The 21943-nt window shown below is 57.2% G+C and overlaps 1 protein-coding gene across 6 annotated transcripts; it reads right to left on the reverse strand.

The window, feature by feature from the left end:
• Positions 5315-21320, reverse strand: HR (hair growth associated). 6 transcript variants are annotated; one of them, XM_018052274.1, is made up of 19 exons: positions 20991-21314; positions 19046-19696; positions 17451-18231; positions 16065-16215; positions 15798-15985; positions 13676-13843; positions 12729-12818; positions 12438-12553; positions 11330-11411; positions 10627-10790; positions 10256-10510; positions 9746-9911; positions 9469-9538; positions 9157-9287; positions 8915-9034; positions 8702-8817; positions 6700-6864; positions 6144-6272; positions 5315-6004 (listed from the first exon to the last, which is right to left on the reverse strand). In XM_018052274.1, the coding sequence occupies exons 2-19, from the start codon at positions 19655-19657 to the stop codon at positions 5942-5944; spliced, it is 3567 nt and encodes a 1188-aa protein (XP_017907763.1). In that variant the 5' UTR covers positions 19658-19696; positions 20991-21314; the 3' UTR covers positions 5315-5941. The 6 variants fall into 6 exon arrangements, with proteins under 6 accessions (XP_017907763.1, XP_017907760.1, XP_017907764.1 ...); XM_018052271.1 differs by having other exon boundaries at positions 12729-12821; positions 20991-21312; XM_018052275.1 differs by having other exon boundaries at positions 13676-13840; positions 20991-21311.

The following is a 21943-nucleotide window of genomic DNA, read 5'->3' on the forward strand; positions in this document are numbered from 1 at the left end:
GCTGCAGGCGCTCAGAGGAGGGAGATTGCAGAGCTGGGATGGTCGAGCTGTGCCTGGCCATGGGAGGCAGAACTTGGAGCAGAAATCAGTGCGCGTAGCCGTCATCAACCTTGTCCCGGCCTCCAGTCCAGCGCATTTCCTAAGCAGGGTCCGGGCCCTCTCCCGTTCAGGGGATGGGTACTGCTCCTTCAACTTTGTTATTACCGCCCCTGCCCCCTCAGCCCCTCGCCTCCCCTCCGCCCCCCCTTCGCCCCCTGCCCCACGCTCCGCCACCGCTGCGTTGGTGGGGTTCTGGTCTGTTGAGAGCAAGGTGTGGGTTGATTTCAGGAGCTCCTTCTTCTCCCCCAGCCTGACCTTTCCTTCTTCCTCTAACCTCTTCTCAGGACTGAGGAGCTCAGTGCCAGTGAGGGCTCCCTTTTCCCTCCTCCTGGCTTTGGTCATGCCCCTTTTTGGGGGGACAGTAGCTTGGTGGAGCTAAGCATTGGACTTGGAGTTGGATGCCCAGCCATTGCTCCCTGGTTGATCCTGTGCCCTAATAGCGTCAGGGACTTGTTTGTGGGTCTGTTTTGTGGGCCTGTTTCCTTGTCTTTCTTGTTGTCATTCAGTTGCTAAGTCATGTCCAACTCTTTGTGAGACACGGACTACAGCACGCTAGGCTTCCCTGTCCTTACCATCTCCCAGAGTTTGCTCAGACTCATGTCCATTGAGTTGGTGATGCCATCCAGCCATCTCATCCTGTCGTCCCCTCCTCCTGCCCTCAATCTTTCCTAGAATCAGGGTCTTTTCCAGTGAGTTGTCTCTTCACATCAGGTGGCCAAAGTATTGGAGTTTCAGCATCAGTCCTTCCAATAAATGTTCAGGGTTGATTTCCTTTAAGATTGACTGGTTTCATCTTCTTGCTGTCCAAGGGACTTTCAGAAGTCCTCCAACACCACAATTTGAAAGCATCAGTTCTTTGGCATTCAGCTTTTTTTATGGTCTAACACATCCATACATGACTACTGGAAAAACCATAGATTTGACAATATGGACCTTTGTTGGCAAAGTGATGTCTCGGTTTTTTTCTACAATAAGTTGCTAACAGCTCTTCCTTCCCAGGACTACTGGGAAGGTGAGCCATCATGAGAGGAACTCTCTGGACTGTCCAGCATGGGTCACCACCACCAAGCAGCCCAGCAAGGCTCCAGCCTGGGCTCTCCTGGCCACAGCCTTTGTGGCTACCAAACAAAGGCTCACTTATGAAATGTGCCTAAGGGCCACCATGAACTAGACCTTAGTCTGGGGAATTCCAGCCACACCAGATAAGCCTCCTTAGGCCCTTCTCAAATACTAAACTGACTGCAGGGTCTCTGGAGGCAGGGCACTGGATTAAGCTGTGGGTTATCCCTGGGGGAGCTGCAATCATGTGAGGCACTTGTGAACGCTGCTGCCCCCACCCCAACCAAGACCTCAGATGTTCCAAACAACTGAATTCACAGGGCTGAAATCAGGCTCCCAGGACTGCAAAGCAACTTTTTCACATATTTGCCAGGCACACACACATGTCTGTGTGTGTTTAGACCTTTATTTTCACATCTGTGAAATGGGGACAGCATTCATCCCAGACTCCCTTCTGCCTCCCAGGGATGATTTGAGAGAGAGTGAGATCATGTCTGGGCAGGGCTCTGAAAGCCTCAGAGGCGGCCTAAGATAAACACCAGACAGCCTAACTGCCTGGAAGAGCAAAGACTGTGGCAAACCGCGGCTCCACTCTCCCCATTATCACTGGGCAAAGCGTTCCTCGCCAGTTGAGTGGACCTAATCACCCCGGTGATGGGAAGCACATGAGAGAAACTTGAAAACCAGCTGTAAACAGTGAAGGGCCCCATGGGTGGAAGGCCCTAGAGGGGGTTGTGCTGTACCATGCTAAGCCACTTCAGTCATGTCTGACTCTTTTTGCGACTCCATGGACTGTAGCCTGCCAGGCTCCTCTGTCCATGGGATTCTCCAGATAAGAATACTGGAGTGTGTTGCCATGTCCTCCAGCAGGGGATCTTCCTGACCCAGGGGTAGAACCCACCTCTCTTATGTCTCCTGCATCGGCAGGAGGGTTCTTTACCAGGCCTTCCGAGATGCTGAGAAGGACAACAGAAAGTGACTCTCTCCAGGTGTCAGAGGGCACACACCAGATGGAGACAGGAGACAGGAGAGGCCCTAGGGCAGAACTGGAAAAGCTGAGGGAGGGAGAGGTGCTGAGATAGAAACCTCTAGAACCTGAAACCAAGGTAGGGCTCCATCAAATGTGCTCTGCGTCCTCCATTCCCACAGAGGCTAGAGCACTGGCTTGTGTGGGTGGCCGCATGCAGCCCAGTGGACAGAAGTGGCTGAACTGGTTGGCCCTGCAGTGCAATGCTTCCAGCGCCCACAGGAGCCAGGCTTGGACCAGCCATTTCAGGGCCTGTGGACAAGCATGTGCATGTGAGCACGTGTGCAGAAAGACAGTGTAGGCAATCTCAGAATCGGGCCGGGCAAGCAAGGTGGGGTAAGGGTGTCTATAAAGTTAGAGTTCTTTAAAGGAGCAGCAGCCCTGGCCCTGGACAAAGCAGGAAGGGTGAGGAGGGCAGCAGCCCAGGGCACTGGGAGGAGGAGGCCGGACTTCAACCTGTGCCCTACCACTAGCTTCCCGAGTGACCTCGAGGGAGCCACATCTACCCTCCAGGCCACCTGTAAGGAAAATGAGTGGATCCTCAAACATAACTGGTGAAAGCCCAATAAAGTCTGTTGCTTAGTTAATAGAGTTGTATCAGTACCAGTTTCTTATATTTTGATCACTGTACCCTGGTTACATGGGCTTCCCAGGTGGTGCTAGTGGTAAAGAACCCACCTGCCAATGTAGGAGATGTTAAGAGACAAGGGTTCGATCCCTGGGTTGGGAAGATCCCCTGGAGGAGGACATGGCAACCCACCCCAGTATTATGCCTAGAGAGGAGCCTGGCGGGCTACCATTCGTAGGGTTGCAAAGAGGTGGACACGACTGAAGCAATTTAGTACTACCACCATGGTTATTTAAGATGTTACCATGCGAGGAAGCTAGATGAAGGCTAACTGGGAACTTCCTGTAGTATCTCTGCGACTCAACTGGAAACCTCAAATCATTTCAAAATAAAAAGTCTAAAAGAAAAAAAGAGACTTACCACCTTCACTGCCTAGGGCTTGGCTTCAGTCCTTGTTGGGGAACTAAGATTCCACAAGCCACAGAGTACAGCGCCCCCCGCCCAGAAAAAAAGCCTAAAAAATGTATTTGATAAGAAAAAAAGAGAAAGGCAGAGTTGGATATGTACATTCTGATGTCACGTCCGGCTCTGAGGTTGTGAAATCTGGGCCAGTGAGCAGGACTAGAGCAGGTAGACCACAGGATGCTGGGAGAAACAAAGGCCCAAAGGACAGGGCTGGACTGGGGGTGGCCCACTGAGCCTCCTTGAGGAAGAGGGCCACCAAGGGCCCCAGGTTGTTTCAGGGTCAGTCCCCACCTGGACTGGGCTTCATTCCCAGGTGAGTCCTGGAACATTTGGTCCACCTTCTGTTTCCTAGGAGCCCGACCCAATATGCCCTCAAGGATGCTACAACGCGCCACGAAAAGGAAGGTGGCAGAGAGGACTGGAGTGGGGAGAGGCCCGGAGAGGGGAGAGGCCCTGTCACGAGGCCTTCCCCGTCTTCCCACAGGAAGGACCCCATGTAGGGAGTTCTGGGGTGACATTAGGACACAGCATTACAAGGTGAGATATAGGTAAGGACAGCTCACTCTGTGCCACTTGGAACAAGAGCAGCTGAGAAGTGGCTGTCTGTACTGGAAGGAAGAGGACAGAGGAGACAGCAGCAAGGCCATCTGCAAAGCCCATTAAGTGTGAAGGCTGTGATATCCATGAGGTAGCTCAAGTCAGGAGACCTGGCTCCAGCCCCAGGGCTGCCAGTAAAATTGCTGTGTGACCTTGGGTGATGCTGTGTGACCTTGGGTGTGACTTAACCCCGGCCTCCCTCTTTCCTCTTCTGTAAAACAGAATTAAATAATATTGACCCCAGTTATGGGGGGAAAGTTAAGATAAAGGGTTTCAATGAGATCAGTTAAAACACTGACACATCAAAGGCAGCAGTTCCTTAATTTTCTCTTCTTTTCCTATCCCCAGAAAAAAAATGAAAATAGCCTAGCCTTGCATACAAGGAAGAAATTGAATTATTTGGAAAAATGGGCGATGTTTATGTAAATCACTGCCAAGCCTAAAACAATATAATTGACCATTTAAAATAAATTGGCTTCCCTGGTGGCTCAGTGGTAAAGAATCTGGAAGCAATGCAGGAGACTGGGGTTCGATCCCTGGGTCAGAAAGATCTGCTGGAGAAGGGAATGGCAACTCACTCCAGTATTCTTGCTTGGAGAATCCTATGGACAGAGGAGCCTGTGGACTACAGTCCATAGGATGGCAAAGAGTCGGACACAACTGGGCAACTAACACTTTCTTAAAACAAAGGTTAGAGAGCAACCCAGAAAATGATGATGATCAGTGTTAAAGAAAGAAACTTAATGCAAAACACCCCCAATTCAACCATGTGTAAAACAGATCCCTGGAGAAAAAAAAACTAAAGGAAATACACCAACATAAGAGTGGTTGGATTGAAGGTGAGTAGAGATAAATAGTATACAGGTTTCTTTTTCTTATTTTCTAAAAGTTCTGAAAGTATATTAAATTTATAATAAAAAATTTTATTTCATAAAAAAAATAACATTCCCAGAACCACCGCAGGAACAATTGTAACAAGAGTCAGAGCGTGTTGAGGGTGAGAAATACAAGGAAGAGGGGAGGGATGGAGCCACACCAGAGGGCCCTAGGGGTGGGGAGGGACTGTCAACTGTCTCCAGCACCAGCCAGTGGGCATGGGGCTGGCCATGGGCACCGACGGCAAAAGGCTGGTCAGGGGCTTTCTGGGGCCAGACTCCCAGAGCTCCAGTTCAGACAGGAAAGATGTTTGGCCTGAAGTTTGCAAGGTGAGTTAGGGCTTCTGGGGCTCTAGTGTCACACAGGGAGATGCCATGCTGCTGTGACCGAGACCTCCGCCTTGCCTGCTGTCAGGAGCATCCTCAAGGTCAGCCCCTCTTTGCTCCTCTGTGGGAGGGAGGGACACAGCGCCCTCCCCCACCCTAAGAGGAGCAGGCACGGGTGTCTGAGGTCCCTGTCACCACTGCTTCAGCCCCCTCCCACCCTGCTCCAGTTCCAGGTGTCCCCCTCCCTCCCTCCCTGTCCACGTGGCCTGCAGGAGCAGGGCCAACCACAAGGCAGCATTCACAAAACAACAGCATTTAATGGAAATCCAGAAGGAAGGAGGCAGAGGAGGGAGCAGGGATGGGGCCTCACCCATATCTATCGCGCCCTCCGGCCAAGCCTAGATGGTGACCTGAGGCCGTCCCCTCCCCACACTTCACAGCTCTGTGGCAGGAAGGCGGGATGTCAGTGACCCCTTGTCTAGCACACCTGCAGGGAGAAGGGCCTCTGGGAGCCCAGGAGGCTGTGGGTGGTATGAGCAGAGCTCAGACACAGGAGACAGCAGGAGGTGAAGCAGCAACAGAAGGTGTCGCTTAAGCCAGAATGATGTCTGAGGTCCCCCAGGGAAGGGCTGTTTGTCTGCTGGGTTGGGGGCAGGGGTTAGGAGACAATCACCCCCAGTCTGGGTCTGATACTTGGAGAAGGGCTTAGGGGCAGAGCAAGTGCCAGTATGCAAAGGGCAGGTGTAAGCTTCAGTGGCACTGTGGTTGTTGGCATCAGGGCTCAGGTCAAGGGCAGGGAACATGGTGCCTGCTTGTGTCCAGAGTGCGGAATTGATCCAAAGTCCCCAAGTTCCCCAGTGCCATTCTCTGCTGAAGCCATGCCTGCCCCTGACCTCCACCCCAGACACCTGGGACCTCCCACCCCTATTTAGCCTCTTGCAATGTTCCCACAGCCACCTTCACTGCTTGGAACACAGCCCAGTCCATCTAGGAGAAAGAGAGAGGACAAGGAGTTTACAGTCATGCCCCTGGGCTCACCCTGCCAAGAAGGCCCTCCCTGGACCCAGCTCTGCTTGATGGCGAAATTGGGCAGCACACCCAGGCTCCTGGCCAGTGTTCCACTCACCTGGGCATAAAGCAAGCGGTGGTCAGTGGGCGGGCTGGGCCCCTGGTGGCAGAGCTGAGCAGAGAGGGCAGAGGTCTCAGGGGACATGAAGTGCTGAGTGACGCTCACTGTGCTTACCAGGCCCTGCACCTGTGCCAGGGAGGAGACAGGTCGGGGGGGCGGTCAACGGAGACTCAGGGTGACGCATCCTGCCCCTCTGATCCCTGAGCTCTACTTCTGGTTAATGAGCCCCACCCAACCAGCTCTCAGAGAGCGGATGCCCTGGATCCAGCAAGGGGCACCACAAAGGGTGTGGCCAAAAGCAGGCCAAAGGGATGCCAGAGATGGTGCAGGCAGAGCAGACATCGAGGAATAAGCTTGATGCCCAGTAAGCTTGATGCCCAGTAAGCTTGATGACTTCAAGACCACAGGATTCTCCTCTTCCCTCCAATGGAGGCATGACTTCCTGTTCTGCCTAGCTCCGCAGGAAAAACAGAGGGTGTAACAGCCTGGGGACTGCTTCTGATACTCTGAGCTCTCTGCAGAGAGCCCCCACTGGCACGCGCTGGGGAAGCACCTGGTGGGGAGCCCCCGCGGGCACCAGCACGGCTTCTCCGGGGGCCTGCAGCAGGGTCCAGCAGCTCACACCCCACTCCTCCCGCAGGCGCCGCCGCAGCCCTGCGTCCAGGTAGCACCTGCCAGGGGTACCAGGCTCCAAGTTTCCTGCCCCAGTGGGGCACACCTCAAAGAAGAGAAGGAGGGATGAGCAAGTGGAGTGGGGGAGAGGCTAGGGTAGGGCTGCAGGAAGATGGGGCGTGGGCTTCCCAAAGGCCAGAGACACAGGTAGGAGCTGTAGAGTCTTGAAGGGCAGGTCGGGGAGGATGTAGAGGTGACGGGGACAGGACCCGGGTACTGGGGCCTGGGGCCGCTTAGGCCAGCAAAGCAGAGATCTGGCTGGAAGAAGATCAGAAGGAAGGATTAAGAGTCTGAGGCAGAGGGTTCAAATCTCTGCTTTTCCTGGGGATAGATGGCTTGAATAGCCTCTGTGTCTCTGGCCCTGGGCTCTCTGCTCCCTCCTCCAAAGGTACTCCTTTCTCCAAAACCCAGGAAGACATCCTGCAGAATCGCAACTCATAAACTGTCTATGCCAGGAGCTCTTAACTTGGTGGAGCTCTTAACTTGGTGGAATCCTGGGACATCCTGAACTGCATGCTAAAGTGGATGAGTAGGTAGCCATATGTCCCTAGGAAGACAATTTGAAGCTTTCATCAGATTCTCCTAAGATCCCAGATCCAGACTCAGAAGTTCTGACTCTCAGTGGATGAACCTAGACTGTCTAGGCTGAGGCCTTTGAAGTAGGCAAAGCTTTGGGGGGCCTTCACCACCCCTCCCCTCTCCAACCAGAGTGGGGAGCTTCTTGTGCAGACAGGGGGCTCATGGAGGCCAGGGGCCAGGGGAACCCAGCCTTGTACTCCAGGTGCCCACCAGCTCCTTCCAAGCCCTTCAGTTAGGACCTCAGCCATTATCCCTGGGCTCAGGGTTCAGACCTCCAAGACCAGGCTGATGAGTCAGGCTGGACCGTAGGTTGGACTGTAGGGTAATCCAGGCAGGTGCCAAGAAGTCCCACCTGGAATCTGAGCAGTGTTTCCCAGGCCTCTCAGTGAGGCTATGCCCCTCTGACCCTCCCCATGAATCATCGGCTTGGCCATTCAGGACTGCCCACATCCGGCCACACCCAGCCCAGACAAGGCCATGTGTGTGTGAAGGCATACTGTGGTCTGCTCCACTCTGTGTGTTCCAGCCCACGTGAGTCCACCCATCTTTCCGCGCGTGTGGGTAGGGGGGTGGTGATGGACAGCCGCGCTGACACTTGCATGTCTGTGTGTGCACATGTGCCTGAGCAGGGGTGACCCTTGGTGGGCGTCCCTTCCCTAGGACAATCAGGGCTCCACTGGACTTTGGAACCACAGGGCCTCGGCCACCTTCTGCTCAACCCCTCCTCTTCTCCTTCCCTGCCCCTTCTCTAGGTCCCATCTCTCCCTCTGCCTACTATGGCTGCCCCCCCTCAGCTGTTCCTTGCTAGCACCCCAAAGGGCACCTCCTCATAAAGTGTGTGGGTTAGTCACTCAATCCTGTCTGACTCTTTGCAATCCCATGGACTGTAGCCTGCCAGGCTCCTCTATCCGGGTAATTCTCCAGGCAAGAATACTGGAGTGGGTTGCCATTCCCTTCTCCAGGGCATCTTCCCGACCCAGGGACTGAACCCTGGGTTTCCTGCACTGCAGGCAGATGCTTTACCATCCTGAACCCCCAGGGAAGCCCTACCGAATGTGGTACCGGTGACAACTGACGAAGACGATAGACCCAGGGCCCAGCCGGTGGCAGCTCGTGCCTCACTCCATCACCAGGTCCTGCCTCAACCCCCCACTTCCTGTGCACCCCACCACACACCTCTGCCTCCTCTGCACCTGTCCAGTCCAGCTCACCTGAGGCGAGGGAGCGAGCACACAGGGTACACACAGAGGGAGAGCTCCTGGGGCTGGGAGGGGAAGGGGAGGGGTCCCCGGCTCCCTCCTCACCATCTGGAGAAAGCGGCGGATGCGCTGGGCGTCCTGTGCCCGGAACACATGCCACACGGTGCTGACCTGGCTGCCCGGGGACCACAGCCCCTCTCCGTCCAGGCCTGAGAGGAAATCTGGGAAAGAAAGACAGCTCAGGAGGACCCGGGGCCAGCAGAGACACCACTTCGCCTCAGAAGCTCGTGCCCACCCTGCTTCCAGCTGAGGACGCACCTTTCTGTGTCCGGTGCCAGGCGGGCAGGGGGGCTTCAGCATGTACCAGGACACTAACCAGGTCGGTCACCTCCACACAGAGGTTCTTGGTCCCCAGGTGCCCACGGTGTGGGCTCACACCTGTATGGAGGTGGAGAAAGGCTAGTTGGGAATAGGCCCCAGGACCTTGGCACAGACTCATGGGTTCTTGGGGATGATAGGTAGAGGGGTAGGGACTGGGCAGGAGTGGAGTGGATACTCACCATAGGCTGCCCACAGCTGGGGCTCCAGTGGACGCAGGACAGGGCCGGGAGGGAGGTAGGAAGCCAGGTTGAGTTTCCCATGGCGGGCACAGTACTCTGGGAGTGGGAGGCTGGCAGCCAGGTTCTCTACCCTGTGTTGGGGCGGGCAGGGGGAGGGTAATGTCACACCCAACAGACTCAACTCAGGCACCAGGGACCCTGTCACAGCCCCTGAGACTAGGGTAACCCCCCTAAGGCAAGCACAGAGCACTGAGGATCCCAAGGCCAAACAGGAGATGTAGGGAGGCCCGGGCAGCCCTTGGCACCACATACCTGATGGTGTCCTCGTCCCCCAGAGTTCTGTGCAGTAGGAACACCGAGCCCTCATCTGACTTCGGGCGACCTAGCAGGGAGACAGAACAGCTGTTGGCTCAGGGAGAAACCTCATGGGCCCAGAGGGCCCTGCTCCCATGGTGGTGATAGAGTCTAGTTTCTGCAGGGGGCTCTGCTTCTAGTCTCCCCCAGGTCCACTCTGAGACTCCACGGCCTTGCCCACTGCCACACCCCAGGCTCAGGCTCCCGCCTCTTCCTCCCCATCTGTGATACTCACTCTCAGGCCGGGAGAATCCCTCCCAGAATGTTGCGCTGCCCAGGCTGGTGGGCTGGGGAGGCCCAAGGGGGGTCAGTGCCTGCACCTCGCCTCTGAGAGCCCCGAGAGCTTCTGACCCCCAAAGGTGGCCCTGAAGTGTCCTCTGAATTCCTGACACCAGCACAGGCTGCAGTGGGAAAAGAAAGGGGAAATGGGGAGAATGGAGCGGGTACCCAGTGGGGCCAGACTGTAGCATTTTGTCGAGCACCAGAACTGCATGGCGACCAGCCTTGTTCCCTCTGAGTGACTGACCAGGTCTGCCTTGGCCTCAAGATCAAAGACCCTGTGTATATTCGGAGGAGGGTGGTCATGCCCAACAGACTCAACCTAGACACCAGGGACCCCATCACAGCCCCCCTGACTAGGGTAACCCCTCAAAGCAAGCATAGAGCACTGAGGATTGCAGGGCCAAAGAGCCAGGAAGCCTCCTTCAGGCCTCTCAGGCAAGGCCGTGAGATCTGGGAGCCTCACCTGGCCCTGCCTCCAGTGCTCCTGGAAGAGGTGGAAGCCTCGCTGAGGCCTGGGCTCCTGCAGCCACAGCAGAGCTCCAGGGGGAGGCAGCCGGGGCCGAACGGGGGAGAGGGGCAGGCCCAGGCCCTTGCGCAGGCCCGGCCCGGCCCGCATTCCCGGCCCTGCCCGCAGCCCCGGCCCCAGGGCTTTTTCCTGGATCTTCCGCTCCACGACCTGCGCGATGATGCTGTCCAGGATGTTGGTGATGCGGTCGTCCTGCGGGGAGGGAGGAACAGAGGGGAGGGAGTACTTAGGACCCACCTGAGCCTACAGGGGAGGGTAGCCCAGCTTGGGTCCCGGGCCCCCAGGCCTCCCTTTATGCCCTTGCTCACGCTGGGCAGGGCCGGAGTGACAGGGGCAAAGGCCATGTGTATCCGTTCATGCCCCAGGCAGAGTTTGACAGCGGTGGAGGCAAGCAGTTCACACAGAGAGGGACAAGGCAGGGGCCCTCGGCTGGCACGGTCTTCTGCCGGGGTCTCTGTGGAGTCTGGGGTCTCTGTGAAGGAGGAGAGGGGTGCGGGGCTTCACCTTTCTGTAGGGGTTCCATTGCCCACACACGTGCTTCCCTCATCTCCTGGCTATGCCTGTTCAGCCTTGCTCATCTCAACTCTGCCCTAGATGCACTCACCTCCCACCAGCTTTCCTGGCAGGGTCTCTAGGGCCTCTCCAAACGAGGGACTCAGATCAGGGGTCTGGACAGAAAAGAGCTAGAAGTCTTGTCCTAGATTTTACTGAGATTGATTTTCTTTAGATGGAGGAAGGCATGGCACCCCACTCCAGTATTCTTGCCTGAAGAATCCCATGGACAGAAGGGCCTGGTGGGCTACAGTCCATGGGGTCTCAAAGAGTCAGACACAACTGAACTGACTTCACACACACACGCACACACATACACTACACTTTCTTTAGGAAGACTTGAGGAGAGAAATGGTGATGGGGATAGGGATGGCTAAAGCAATTCCAATCTCTCCTGGGGATTCCAACCTGACTCAGCTTCCCCCACACAGTCTGAGTGAGGGGCAGGGGGCTGCTCACCTTCTTTAATGTCCTTGGTCCTGTTGGTATCCCCATTGCAGGAAGGTTGTGGAGTTGGGGGAGTTTTCTCCGTCGGCTCCTTCTGTTAAACCCAGTCACCCCCCCCCCCAATCCAATCAGAGATGTAAAAATGGCAAATGCAACTCAATCCAATTCAACCCCCAAGTATTCACAGTGGACCCCTGTAAGTCCTAAAATGGTGTTTACAAGGAGCAAAATGTCATATGATAGAGCATTAGGTGGAGAAAAGTTGCCCATGGACTCATGCGTGCAGCCGGATCTAAAGTCTATGTAAAAGAGGCTGGAATAAACATGGAGGCAAATGATTGGAAAGAAATATGTCAAAACGACAATGGTGACATTAGAAGCCATTGCTGTTTTCTTATCTATATTTTCCACATTTTCCACAGCTGGAATGTATACAGTATCTTAACACACAAAAACCATTCTCTAAACTATTTATTGAATATATGACTTTTACAGTTAAGTACATGAACTTCATAAAAAAAAAAACCTGTGAAATGCATATTGAGCACCTGCTCTGTCTTAGGTGTGGGGAATACTAAGAAGAGGACTTCCTACGGTGGCTCTGGTGGTAAAGAACCCATCTGAATCAATGCAGGAGACATAAGAGACGTGGGTTCGATCCCAGGGTCAGGAAGATCCCCTGGAGGAGGGTGGCAACCCACTCCAGTAATCTTGCCTGGAGAATACCATGGACAGAGGAGCCTGGCAGGACACAACTGAAACTGGTGAATACGCGTGTGCATACTGAGAAGATGGGCGCACACTCTGCCTGCAGGCGCGCTCTCCCAAGCGGAAAGAAGAAACGCTGGCAGTTATACCAAGAACACACATAAAGAAGGTGGGAGCTCCCGGCAGGCAGAGTGAGGACTTCTGGGGCCTGGGTGGGGGCAGATGCTCGAGCTCACTCCAGGGATCCTGGTCCCCAGGGGAAGAAGAGAAGTGTCCCAACTTCACCCAGCTTCCACGTCCCTCTTCATTCCCACTGAAGGACCAAACCCTGCCGAGGTCAGAGATTTGAAGACACACTGCCTTATCCTGGGCCCCACAGGCTAGCGCCCTATCCCATGCCCTGCTTTCTTACCTGCAGGCCTCCATCCCCAGCAGTCCACACTCGGGCATCAGCTTGGCAGGGGCAGTGCCCCCGAATGTCAAACTTGACCCAGACCTGGTGCATTGCAGCGCTTAATTCTGCCAAAGCTGTAAGGGGTAGAGGGGAGATGGGACTTGCCAGTGACGGCAGACAGGGGGCCACTCCTGCACTGCTTGGCCTCACTCACCAGGAAGACATGGGATAGCGCTGAGGGATAGCCACACAGGAAGCTGGCCCCCTGAACCCGCCCTCTGTCCACCCTGCCCCTCCAAGAGAGCTCACCCTGACTGGAGACAAACTGGGTGAGCATCAGGGAACCGGCACTGTGCCCAGCTTCCTGGCCACACTTCTCTGTGGACTGTCCCTGAGAGCCTGCTGGGGTGGGAAGGCAGAAGCTGTGGGTCAGGAAATCAAGGTAACCTCAGGTTAAGGTCAGGAAAGAAGGGCAAGGGCGTGATATTTCAATCGGGGACCTTGACAATCTACAAAACACGGGCCTTCTGGGAAACTTGGGTTCCATAGTGACATAAGATCCTCTGCTTGCAGAACACAGAGCCTTTAATATGCTGAGTGCATTGCAAGATGATCGTGTAGAATACGGTGTTCCGAAAGGTTTCTGACCCTGGAACTCTTTTTGGCCATGTCTGTTGGAACACTGGGAAACTTCAAGTGTTGAGGTGGCCGAGTTGAGCCAAGGGAGAGAAAGCTGAGAACCATGAAGACAGCAGGACTTGGAATCAGAAGACCTGACTTTAAATCCTGGACCTAACACTTACTTGTTGTGTGACCTTGGGCAAGTCACTTAACGTGAGTTTTTCTTCCTATCTGGAAAATGGAGGCAATAATATCCACCCCCCCAGTGTTGTAAGGTTTAAAAAGGTACAAGCTGAGTAAAGGGAGGGGCAGAGAGTAGGCATGTGACTTCTTTCAAGGGTGGGCTAGAACACAGGCATGGCCCTCTGATCTGGAGAGGAAACTGCCCGGCCCAAGGGGCACTGAGCAGGCTGGGGAGGGAGACTCTTGGGGAGACTCAGCCAAGAAATGGCCTTGAACTCTTTTTTTTTTTTTGGCCCATGCCTTGGGGCATGTAGAATTTTAGTTCCCTGACTGGGGATTGAACCCGTGCTCCCTGTAGTGGATGCACAGAGTCTTAACCACTGGACCACCAGGGAAGTCCCTGACCATGAACTTTAAAGCAGTCCTTCCGAGGCCCCCAGCTCCTTTCCTACCTGCTTTCTCCCTGGTCCTCCCAGCACCTGCCATGCGACCACAGGCCACACACAGCCGGTGGCTGCAGCGAGGGCATCGCCAGTGGGTATTGAACAGTCCGTGGTGGCAGTGGCTGCAGCAGCGTGGAAGGCTTGGGTCGTCCTCAGTCCCGACTGGTGCCTGGCCTGCTAACCACAGGAGAGAACAGGGTCAGAGGGGCCTCAAGCCAGTGGCCCCTTTGGGGACCTCATGTGGGAGGGATGCACAAACAGGGGCAGTTTTCACTGAGGGGCTACCCCAAAAGGGAGACAGGCCTCTTGCAGTCACCCTGGATCACTCAACAGCCCCTCTACCACACCACCATCTGCAACCAACCCACCCAGGACAGCTCAGTCAGTATGCCCCTCCAATGCCTGTCCCAGGGCTTCCAGATCCACCCAATACAAACTTTCATCCCTCATCCTCCAGGGCAGTGGGGTCTTCTCAGGGGCATGTGTGCTAAGTCACTCAGTCATGTCCAACTCTTTGCGACCCCATGGACTGTAGCCCACCAGGCTCCTCTGTCCATGGGATTCTGGAGTGGGTTGTCAAGGATACTGGAGTGGGTTGCCATGCCCTCCTCCAGGGAATCTTCCCAACCCAGGGACTGAACCTGCATCTACTCCATCTCCTGCATTGGCAGGCAGGTTCTTTACCACTAGTGCCACCTGGGAAGACCATTTCCTCAGGGACTCCTCTGTATCTCAGAAGAGGAAACCTTACTCCCTGTCTCACCCAGAGTTTCAGACTAAGCAATTGCTGGCAGGTGGGAGGTCGCTGGTGAGCAGACGTTCATTTACTCATTAGACACACACTTGTCCCATCTCGGACTGGGTGCTGGTAGTTCAAAGCTGGTCAGAACCTGGTGCTTGCCCTCCCAGCACTCACATCACAAGGCGAGAGATGAGCCCACGAACACGGCAGTGATCATGGCATCACGGGGTGGCTGCTAGATTATGAGCGGGACGGAAGGGTGAGGGTGGGGACAGTTGCCCAAACGGGCCCCAAGTGATGAGTAAGTTTTCATTCACCAGGTAGGAAGGGAGGAGAAGGGCATTCCAGACGAGGGATCTGAGGGTGCCAAGGCCCGAGGGAGCAGACAAGCTCAAGTGAGCTGTGCAGACAGTGATTCGGTGTGCCGGGAATCCGGACGGAGGGAGTGGTAGGGTGGACAGGAGCTGGCTGTGAGAGGGGAAGGGGCTGGACTTTCTAGGATAGGAGGGAGCCACCACTGCCTGGATGGGAGGGAAGGTTGAGGGAGAGTGGATACATATATATGTGCGGCTGAGTCCCATTGCTGTCCACCTGAAACTATCACAACATTGTAACTTGGCTATACCCCAATACAAAATTAAAAAAAGAGGGAACCACCTATGGGCCTCACCCAGGGAGTAACAAGGCCGAGGGTGTGTGTTTTCCAGGATCCCATGGAAGGGAGCCTGGAAAAGACCCTGATGCTGGGAAAGACTGAGGGCAGGAGAAGGGGTGACAGAGGATGAGCTGGTTGGATGGCGTCACTGATTCAATGGACATAAGTCTGACCGAACTCGGAAGATGGTGAAGGACAGGGAAGCCTGGCATGCTGTGGTTCATGGGGTCGCAAAGAGTCAGACATGATTTGGTGACCAAACAACAACAAACAGTAGGGAGAGGCTGGAGCCAGAGGCACTAGCTGAACACCTCGCCGCCTTTGCTGACCTCTAACCTTGGCCCTAATCCTACCAGCCTCCCAGGGCCTGACAGCTGGCCGCCCCGGAAGCCTTCCCTCCCGTGCAAAGCCACAGGGAGCTCCCCTGCCACCTCCTGGAGCTCTTACAAACACTTGGCATTCAATCTTGTTTCCCTAGCAAGCCCAAAGCTCTAGAAGCGTTGGGCCAGACCAGGTTTTACACCTTCCCAACATCCTCCGCCCAGGCCAGAAACTTCAGAATACAAGTTGACTCAGAGCCTGAGCTGGAAATATGGGCACAGCAAGGCAGGAGCTCCTGAGCTGAGCTGGAGGCACGATGGGCAGGCAGTACTGGTAGGGAAGGAGGCCCCATGAGAAAGCAATGGCCACAGGATCAGGCCCTCGCAGGGTGAATACCCCATGGGCGCACTCACCTTCCTGGTGCGCCCAGACCAGGGCCTCCCGCTCCCTCCTCAGAACGCGGCACAGTCGGTCTCCCAGTGCGCTGAGCAGGTGCTTGGCGAGGCCCATGCTGAGCCCAGCCTCCGGGCCAGACCCTCCTCCCTCCTCAGAGCTGGCTGCCGAGTCCTCCTCCTGTGGCTGCTCCCCTCCCAGCGGCAATCTGGAGACAGGGTGGAGGCAGGTGAGCGGGGAGCCCCCACTGGGAGGGTGCTGGGGGCAGCCAGGGGCAACAGGCTCACCTGGACAGTGGCTGGGAGTAGCGGGCAGGCCCTCCCGTCTCGCCAGCTGCCTGGGCACAGCCTTGGCACTGAGTGATGCCTGCCACAGGAGGCACGCCAGGTGTATCCTGGGGCCCTGGGGCCTGCAGGCTGGCCCCGTCGTCCCGGGGTCCTGAGAAGATATGGCAGCAGGTCGGGCATCTGGGCCTCCTGGGCTTTGGTGAGCCCCAGGCCCTGCCTTAGCACCCAGCCCGCCCCCACGTGGGGCCAGCGCAGCTCCTAGGCCCAGGCCTATGAGGCCTGATTCGGAACAAGAGAAGCAGGCCTCCAAAAACTTCAAAAGAGCTGAGCCCTGACATGGACTGATGGGCCATGAGGTGGGCTCTACGATACTAGGGTAGCTGGGGCTCTAGATACAGTTGGTGTAGACTTGGGATGGCTTTGCCTCAGGCTCAGTGATGCCACTGGCTGTGTGAGAGCGTGAAGAGGCAATCCCAACGTGGATGGAGGGCGCTGGAAGGTGAGAAGGCCGCAGAGTTTCAACACAGGCCACAGGTGCAGTAACCCAAGAAGGCGGTGGAGGAGCCAAGAGCTTCCACTGCAGGCAGAGGCCTGGGAGAGTGCAGAAAGACCCGTGCCAGGTGCAGGGGTGCAAGGCCAGCGAAAGAGTCCTGATTCAGGCCCAGCTTCCAGGAGGCCAAGAAACTGAGGTGGTCCCGAGGAACCGAGGCTGGGTCGGCAGTGCCAGCCTCTGTGAAGGGCACCGCGTGACACAGGGGTCCGAGTCGTGCCCAAGTCCTAACACCAGCAATGTTCACACTGACTTTCCATGATCCAGCTGGCCCAGAGATTTGTCATTTGTTCCTGGGGCAGGACAAGGGGTCCTTCAGGAGAGCCAATTCTCCAATGGGGTTTGTAGCCCAGATAATCACAGAGATGCCTGTTCATTGGGTGCTTACTTAGTGTCCTTCATGTGAATGATATGGTTTCATCTCTGCAGCAGTCTTTACGAGGTAGGTGCTGTCTTTATCCCCATTTTATAGATGAAGAAACTGAAGTCCAGAGAGGTGAAGTAACTAGCCCAAGGTCACACAGCACCGAATCAGTCAAGTCAGGACCCAGGTCCTTTGACTCCACGCACTGAACCCTGTCATTATATTCTCACTAGTATGCCATGACTTGGGAGGAGGCACAGGAAAATAGGAGCCACTTGCTGGAAGGCTCTGGCTTGTAGATGCTAAGGGACTCAGTGAACTACCCCATTGAGGTAGACAATGGGGCAGCTGGGTGTAACCCACTCATAAAGGTATACTGACCCCACCTCCCTGGAAAGCCCCTGTCCCAGTGGTGCCCTCCCAAGTAGGGCCCCCAGCAGCCCCCGCTTCCACCCCATCTCGGTCCCCTTACCTCTGTGGTCATCACGCTGTTCTGTCTCCGCCTTGTTCCCAAATAATGAGTCCAGCACTTCCTGCCGGCCTCTGGCCCCCTGACCCACACTGCCTGGGAAAGGACCGGTCGGGCGCTTGGCAGCTGGGCTGCTCGCTGTTCCCTGGACCTCGGGGCTGCTTGACCTCTTGCGGGCTGGCAGCTGGGCTGCCGGGCTCTCCTCCTCCCCAGGGCAGCTGTCTGGGCACCCAAACTGCTCAGAGTGTCGAGTAAGCCACGTCTTCTTCAGCTTGGTGTGATGGCTGGGCGGGCAGGCCCTAGGACCGGGGGTCTTATAGGCTTCCTCGCTGGATTCACTGGGCTCACTGGTGGCCCCCTCCAGGTCCTCCTGGCACTGCCCACAAGGGTCATCTCTAGCTGGTGGGTGAGATGAGCAATAGCCTGCCTGGGTGATAGGAGGTCCAGGAGATGGGCACCTTGTTGCGGCTGATGGCCCCAGCTGGTACCCAAGGCTCCCACCTCCAGGGACAGCCCAGACATTGCCAAGAGTATGAACCAGGCCTGGGGAACAAGTGGGCCACGGGGTCCGGGCCACAGTGTCTGGATGTCCCAGGAGAAGGGGACAAAGGTTCGGATGCCTGCCAACTCCTGTCTCTCCATCCCTCTGGTGGAGAGAAGGGTGTTCCACCTCCCCAGTTCTCTGGAGATGCCCACGAGGGGCTGAGCCCAGCAGCCCAGGTTCCACAGTTGCCAATGGGTCCTTTGCCAGCCTGAGTATGCTTGGATCCTTGTGGTAAAAGCCCTAAAGAGAGGAGAAGGGATTAAGCTAGTGCTGACTTTGCTTCCCAGTGCTTAAAAGGACAAGAACGGGTGTGTGCCTGTGTGGCTTTAAGAGTTGTGAAAATACGGAAGAATGTACTGGTTAATAGGCACTGGATCTCTAAATGCCTGCTCCACAGCCTCATAGCCTTGGATATCCCAGATCCTTCCCCAGGATTTCTCAGGTCTCCCCACAATCCAGCAACTAAAGGGTTAATGCCACACACAGTCAAAGGGCTTTCAGGATCCATTCAGATGGTATGATACCCTGTACCATACTGGATTCAAAATATTTTACATCTCATCCCCGAGATGACCCTGGAGGCCACTTGGAGGAGAGGTGCCATAGGTACAGGTCATAGGACCACCAGCACATCCCAGAGGACCTTGTCTGCCCCTCCTCCCAGAACAAGACCACACATTTCTGAGGCCCCAGTTCCCAGGGTCTCCTTCTGGGTGGACAATGGGTGAGTCAATTCCTGAAATGGCCCAAAGGCCACAGGGTCACTCTTGGGATGGCCACCCTTATGCTCAGGAATCAGGGGGCTGTAGCGAGGCAGGCAGAATGCCAGCGGATGGGTAAACATCACCTAATGAGAAGGCTATGCCCAGAAAAGGAATTGCTTGGTGTTGACTCTGTCTGAGCTGATAGCCTCCTCCCCAACCTGGGTACCACGTTATCTTTTCATCAGAATGGATTGGCAGAGTGGTCTGGCCCTGCCAGTGTTGCCCCCGGGGCCTGCTGAGCTCCCATGTGTGGCCTCAGCCCCAGGTACCCTCTCTGCTCCAACACTCACCTTGCTGCCTAAGCTGAAGGCGGAGGGCACTTTGGGCTGGCCCCCGGAGTACACCCAGGGGTGTGGGGCCAAGGGCCAGTCACATGGATGCTCTGGGGGCAGGCTGGACACTAGGTAGGGTGGCAAGCAGGTGGGCATCCAGAAGGGAGCTCGCTCCAGGATCTTGGTCTCCAGAAGGAAGGGGCAGTGCAAGGGTCGGAAGGCCACAGGGTCACTCTTGGGATGGCCACCATTATGCTCAGGAACCAGGGGGCTGTAGCGAGGCGGGCACGGTGAGCCACAGAATGCCAGTGGATGGGTAAGCATCGCCTCCTTCCAGCGCAGCCCATCCTTGCTGCTTGGCCAGCCAGCCTTCCTCTCTCCATTCCGGGGACCTTCACCCTCCACCAGAGGGAGCGTGTCCTTGGGGCTCTGCGGGAAGCCAGGGGGCAGCCAGGAGCCTGGGGTGCTCAGGACACCCCTCCAGAAGGGAGCGGGCTCTCCCAGGCACAGTGCCGCAGGGCGCAGGCCATCTCGTGGTGGGGTGTCTAGATCCCGTCCTGCGATCCCATTCTCAGGGGCTGTCTTCTCCCAGGCTGGGCTGTCCTTCAGGAAGCTGGGCGGACCCTCCATCACTCTCCTGCCCTCATGGGGCTCTCCCAGAGGGGGTCCCTGGAGCAGAACCATGATGGCATGAGTTGCTTAGAAACATGCTTCAAGCACCCCAGTTCCTGGCACCGCCCTTGCAGCACCAAGGCACCCCAAACCAGTAAGGCAAGTGCCAACCTACAGCTAGGTTCCATGCTACCTGCCCACATGAGACTCAAAGGACCTGCCTGGGTGGGATGCCCCAGTAGGGGGGAGGTTACCCTTTCCCCCAAGTGCCTGGGACCTGACAGCCCACCTGGGCCAGAGCTCCTTGTCAGAGACTACCATTTCTAGGATGACATGTCCTGGCCTCGCTGAGCCTGGAACTGGTCATGAGCCATGGGGAAGGACAGAGGGTGAGAACCCAAAAGATGAGCTCTGTAGAAGGTGCTGCCCTGGGAGACAAGAAGGTTGGATCCTGGCCCTGATCCAGTCCCCTGCTGTGTGACCTCAGGCAAGTCAGTTCACTCCTCTGGGCCTCAGTGTGCCCTTGTGTCAAACACGGTTGGGAGATGCACAGTTTCGGAAGCCTCTTCCTGCACTGCATCTTTGGTTCCTGGGGTGCTGCCAGGCCACCCCGAGCCCCACCTGGGCTTCTGTGGATGGGCAGTGCAGGCAGGGCAGGCTGGAGTCATCGGGAAGAACAGGGCTGCTGGCCCGAATCCGTCTCTACACAGAAGCAGCCTCTTAGCGGTGCTTTACAGTTTCTTGGCTCTTGAGGTAGAGCCCAGGACAACTGCTGGGGGCTGGGGTCCCCACCGCTGCCCCAAGGGAAGGAGTGAGCCAGTCTGGGAGAGGGGAGTTAGAGGCCTCAGGCCAGATGGGTCTATATACCCCAGTCTAGCCCGCAATGCAAGGGCGGCTGTGGACGCTGGTAACTGCAGCCTGGCCGGGGGGGAGGGAAGGAGGCGGGGAAAGCAGGCTGGGCCCCAGAGAGAGGCAAAGGAGGGAAAATTGAATGTGCGTGCAAAGGACCAGGATGACAGGTGGTACCGGAGCTGCTGCACTCTCCCAGCAAGGCGGCATGGCCCAGTAGGGGAAGCCCCAGGAAGGAGGCGAGGGAACCCAGGAGAGCCGTGACAGAGGGCGCTTGGGTTTTCTGGGGCCACTGCTCTGACACAGTCCAGCCCTGTCGGGCATCCTAACTTTCCGAGGTGTGTGGCCCAGCCCAGAGGAGCAAGCAGAGCTCCTCTGCTTGTGGCCGGCTCGGTTCGGAAATACAGGGCTATGGGCGTCTCCTGTGGCCGGCTCGGTTCGGAAATGCCCGGCTATGGGCGTCCCCAGAAGGCGCGGGTCTGGCGCCCGTCTCTGCGCTTACCTGGGCTTCACGGGCCCGGCGCGGCGCGGGCGGCGGCGGTCGTGGTGGCCGACACCGGGCGTCCTCTCCCCATGGGCCGGTTCCGGGGCCTCCTGGCCGGCGGGCGAGGACTCTTTCTCCCGCTCTCTGCTCAGCGCGCTCGCGCTCTCTTTCCCCCGGGGCGGCGGGGGCGCTCTAGGGCCGCAGGCTGGAGGGGTCGGGCTCCGGGATCTGCAGGATGCGGCACACGGCGCGAATCGGCCGCACCAGCTTCTGGGCCGAGGCCGTGGGTTGCGCCATGGGACGCCGAGACTCCGTGCTGCGCCGCGGGGAGGGCCGGGCCGGGGCTAGGGAGCGGGTGCCCCCGGAGGGAGAGAGGGAGCCGGGCCGGGGGGAACGCGCGCCCCGGGTCGGAGATGGCGGAGTTGGGGGAAAAGGCCGGGGGGCCGGGGGGAGGGGGTTGTGCCTGGAAGGGGGGCCGATCCCGCGACCCGGGAGAGAGGCACCAGCGAGGGCGCAGCGCGGAGCGGCGCGGCTAATGGAGGGAGAGCCCAGCGGAGAGGGCAGCAGGACCTCTGATCGCCATCGCCAGACGCGCAACTGAGAGTGGGGAAGCTGCTCCGCCGGTTTCCTCCTCCAGCACCCTGCGGGAAACAGGAGCCCGTGATTCGGCGGCCCCGCCTGGGCCTGCCCCCTCCCGGGCCCCGGGGGCTTCCGCCAACGCCCCGGCGATGCCACCGGCTGCGCACGGGGAGAATGAGCCCTTTGTTCCCCCCTCCCCCCCGCGGCACCCGGGCGCCTGCCGAGAGAGGCTCCCCCGGGGCAGCGTGCCAGCTTCCCAGCCGCCCCACCCTCCCGTGGGCCCGGCCCCGGAGCCTGGCAGGCGGGCAGCACCCCCACTATAGGTGCCAAGCCCGGGAACTGGAGCAAAGGGCGGGAGGGGCCGGACCAGGCCACCGATGGGGCGGGGTGCC

The sequence above is a fragment of the Capra hircus genome, chromosome 8 (genome assembly GCF_001704415.2).
Source record: "Capra hircus breed San Clemente chromosome 8, ASM170441v1, whole genome shotgun sequence".
In the NCBI taxonomy this organism is placed as follows: domain Eukaryota; kingdom Metazoa; phylum Chordata; class Mammalia; order Artiodactyla; family Bovidae; genus Capra; species Capra hircus.

What these genes read in the sequence shown, in the direction of transcription:
- HR (XM_018052271.1), bottom strand. Translation starts at nt 19,657, where the DNA reads ATGGAGGGTCCGCCCAGCTTCCTGAAGGACAGCCCAGCCTGGGAGAAG. An exon ending in TACTCCCAGCCACTGTCCAG is followed by an intron (nt 15,986 to 16,064) that starts GTGAGCCTGTTG and finishes CCCTGTCTCCAG; the next exon opens with ATTGCCGCTGGGAGGGGAGC. An exon ending in GGTCTGGGCGCACCAGGAAG is followed by an intron (nt 13,844 to 15,797) that starts GTGAGTGCGCCC and finishes TCCTGTGGTTAG; the next exon opens with CAGGCCAGGCACCAGTCGGG.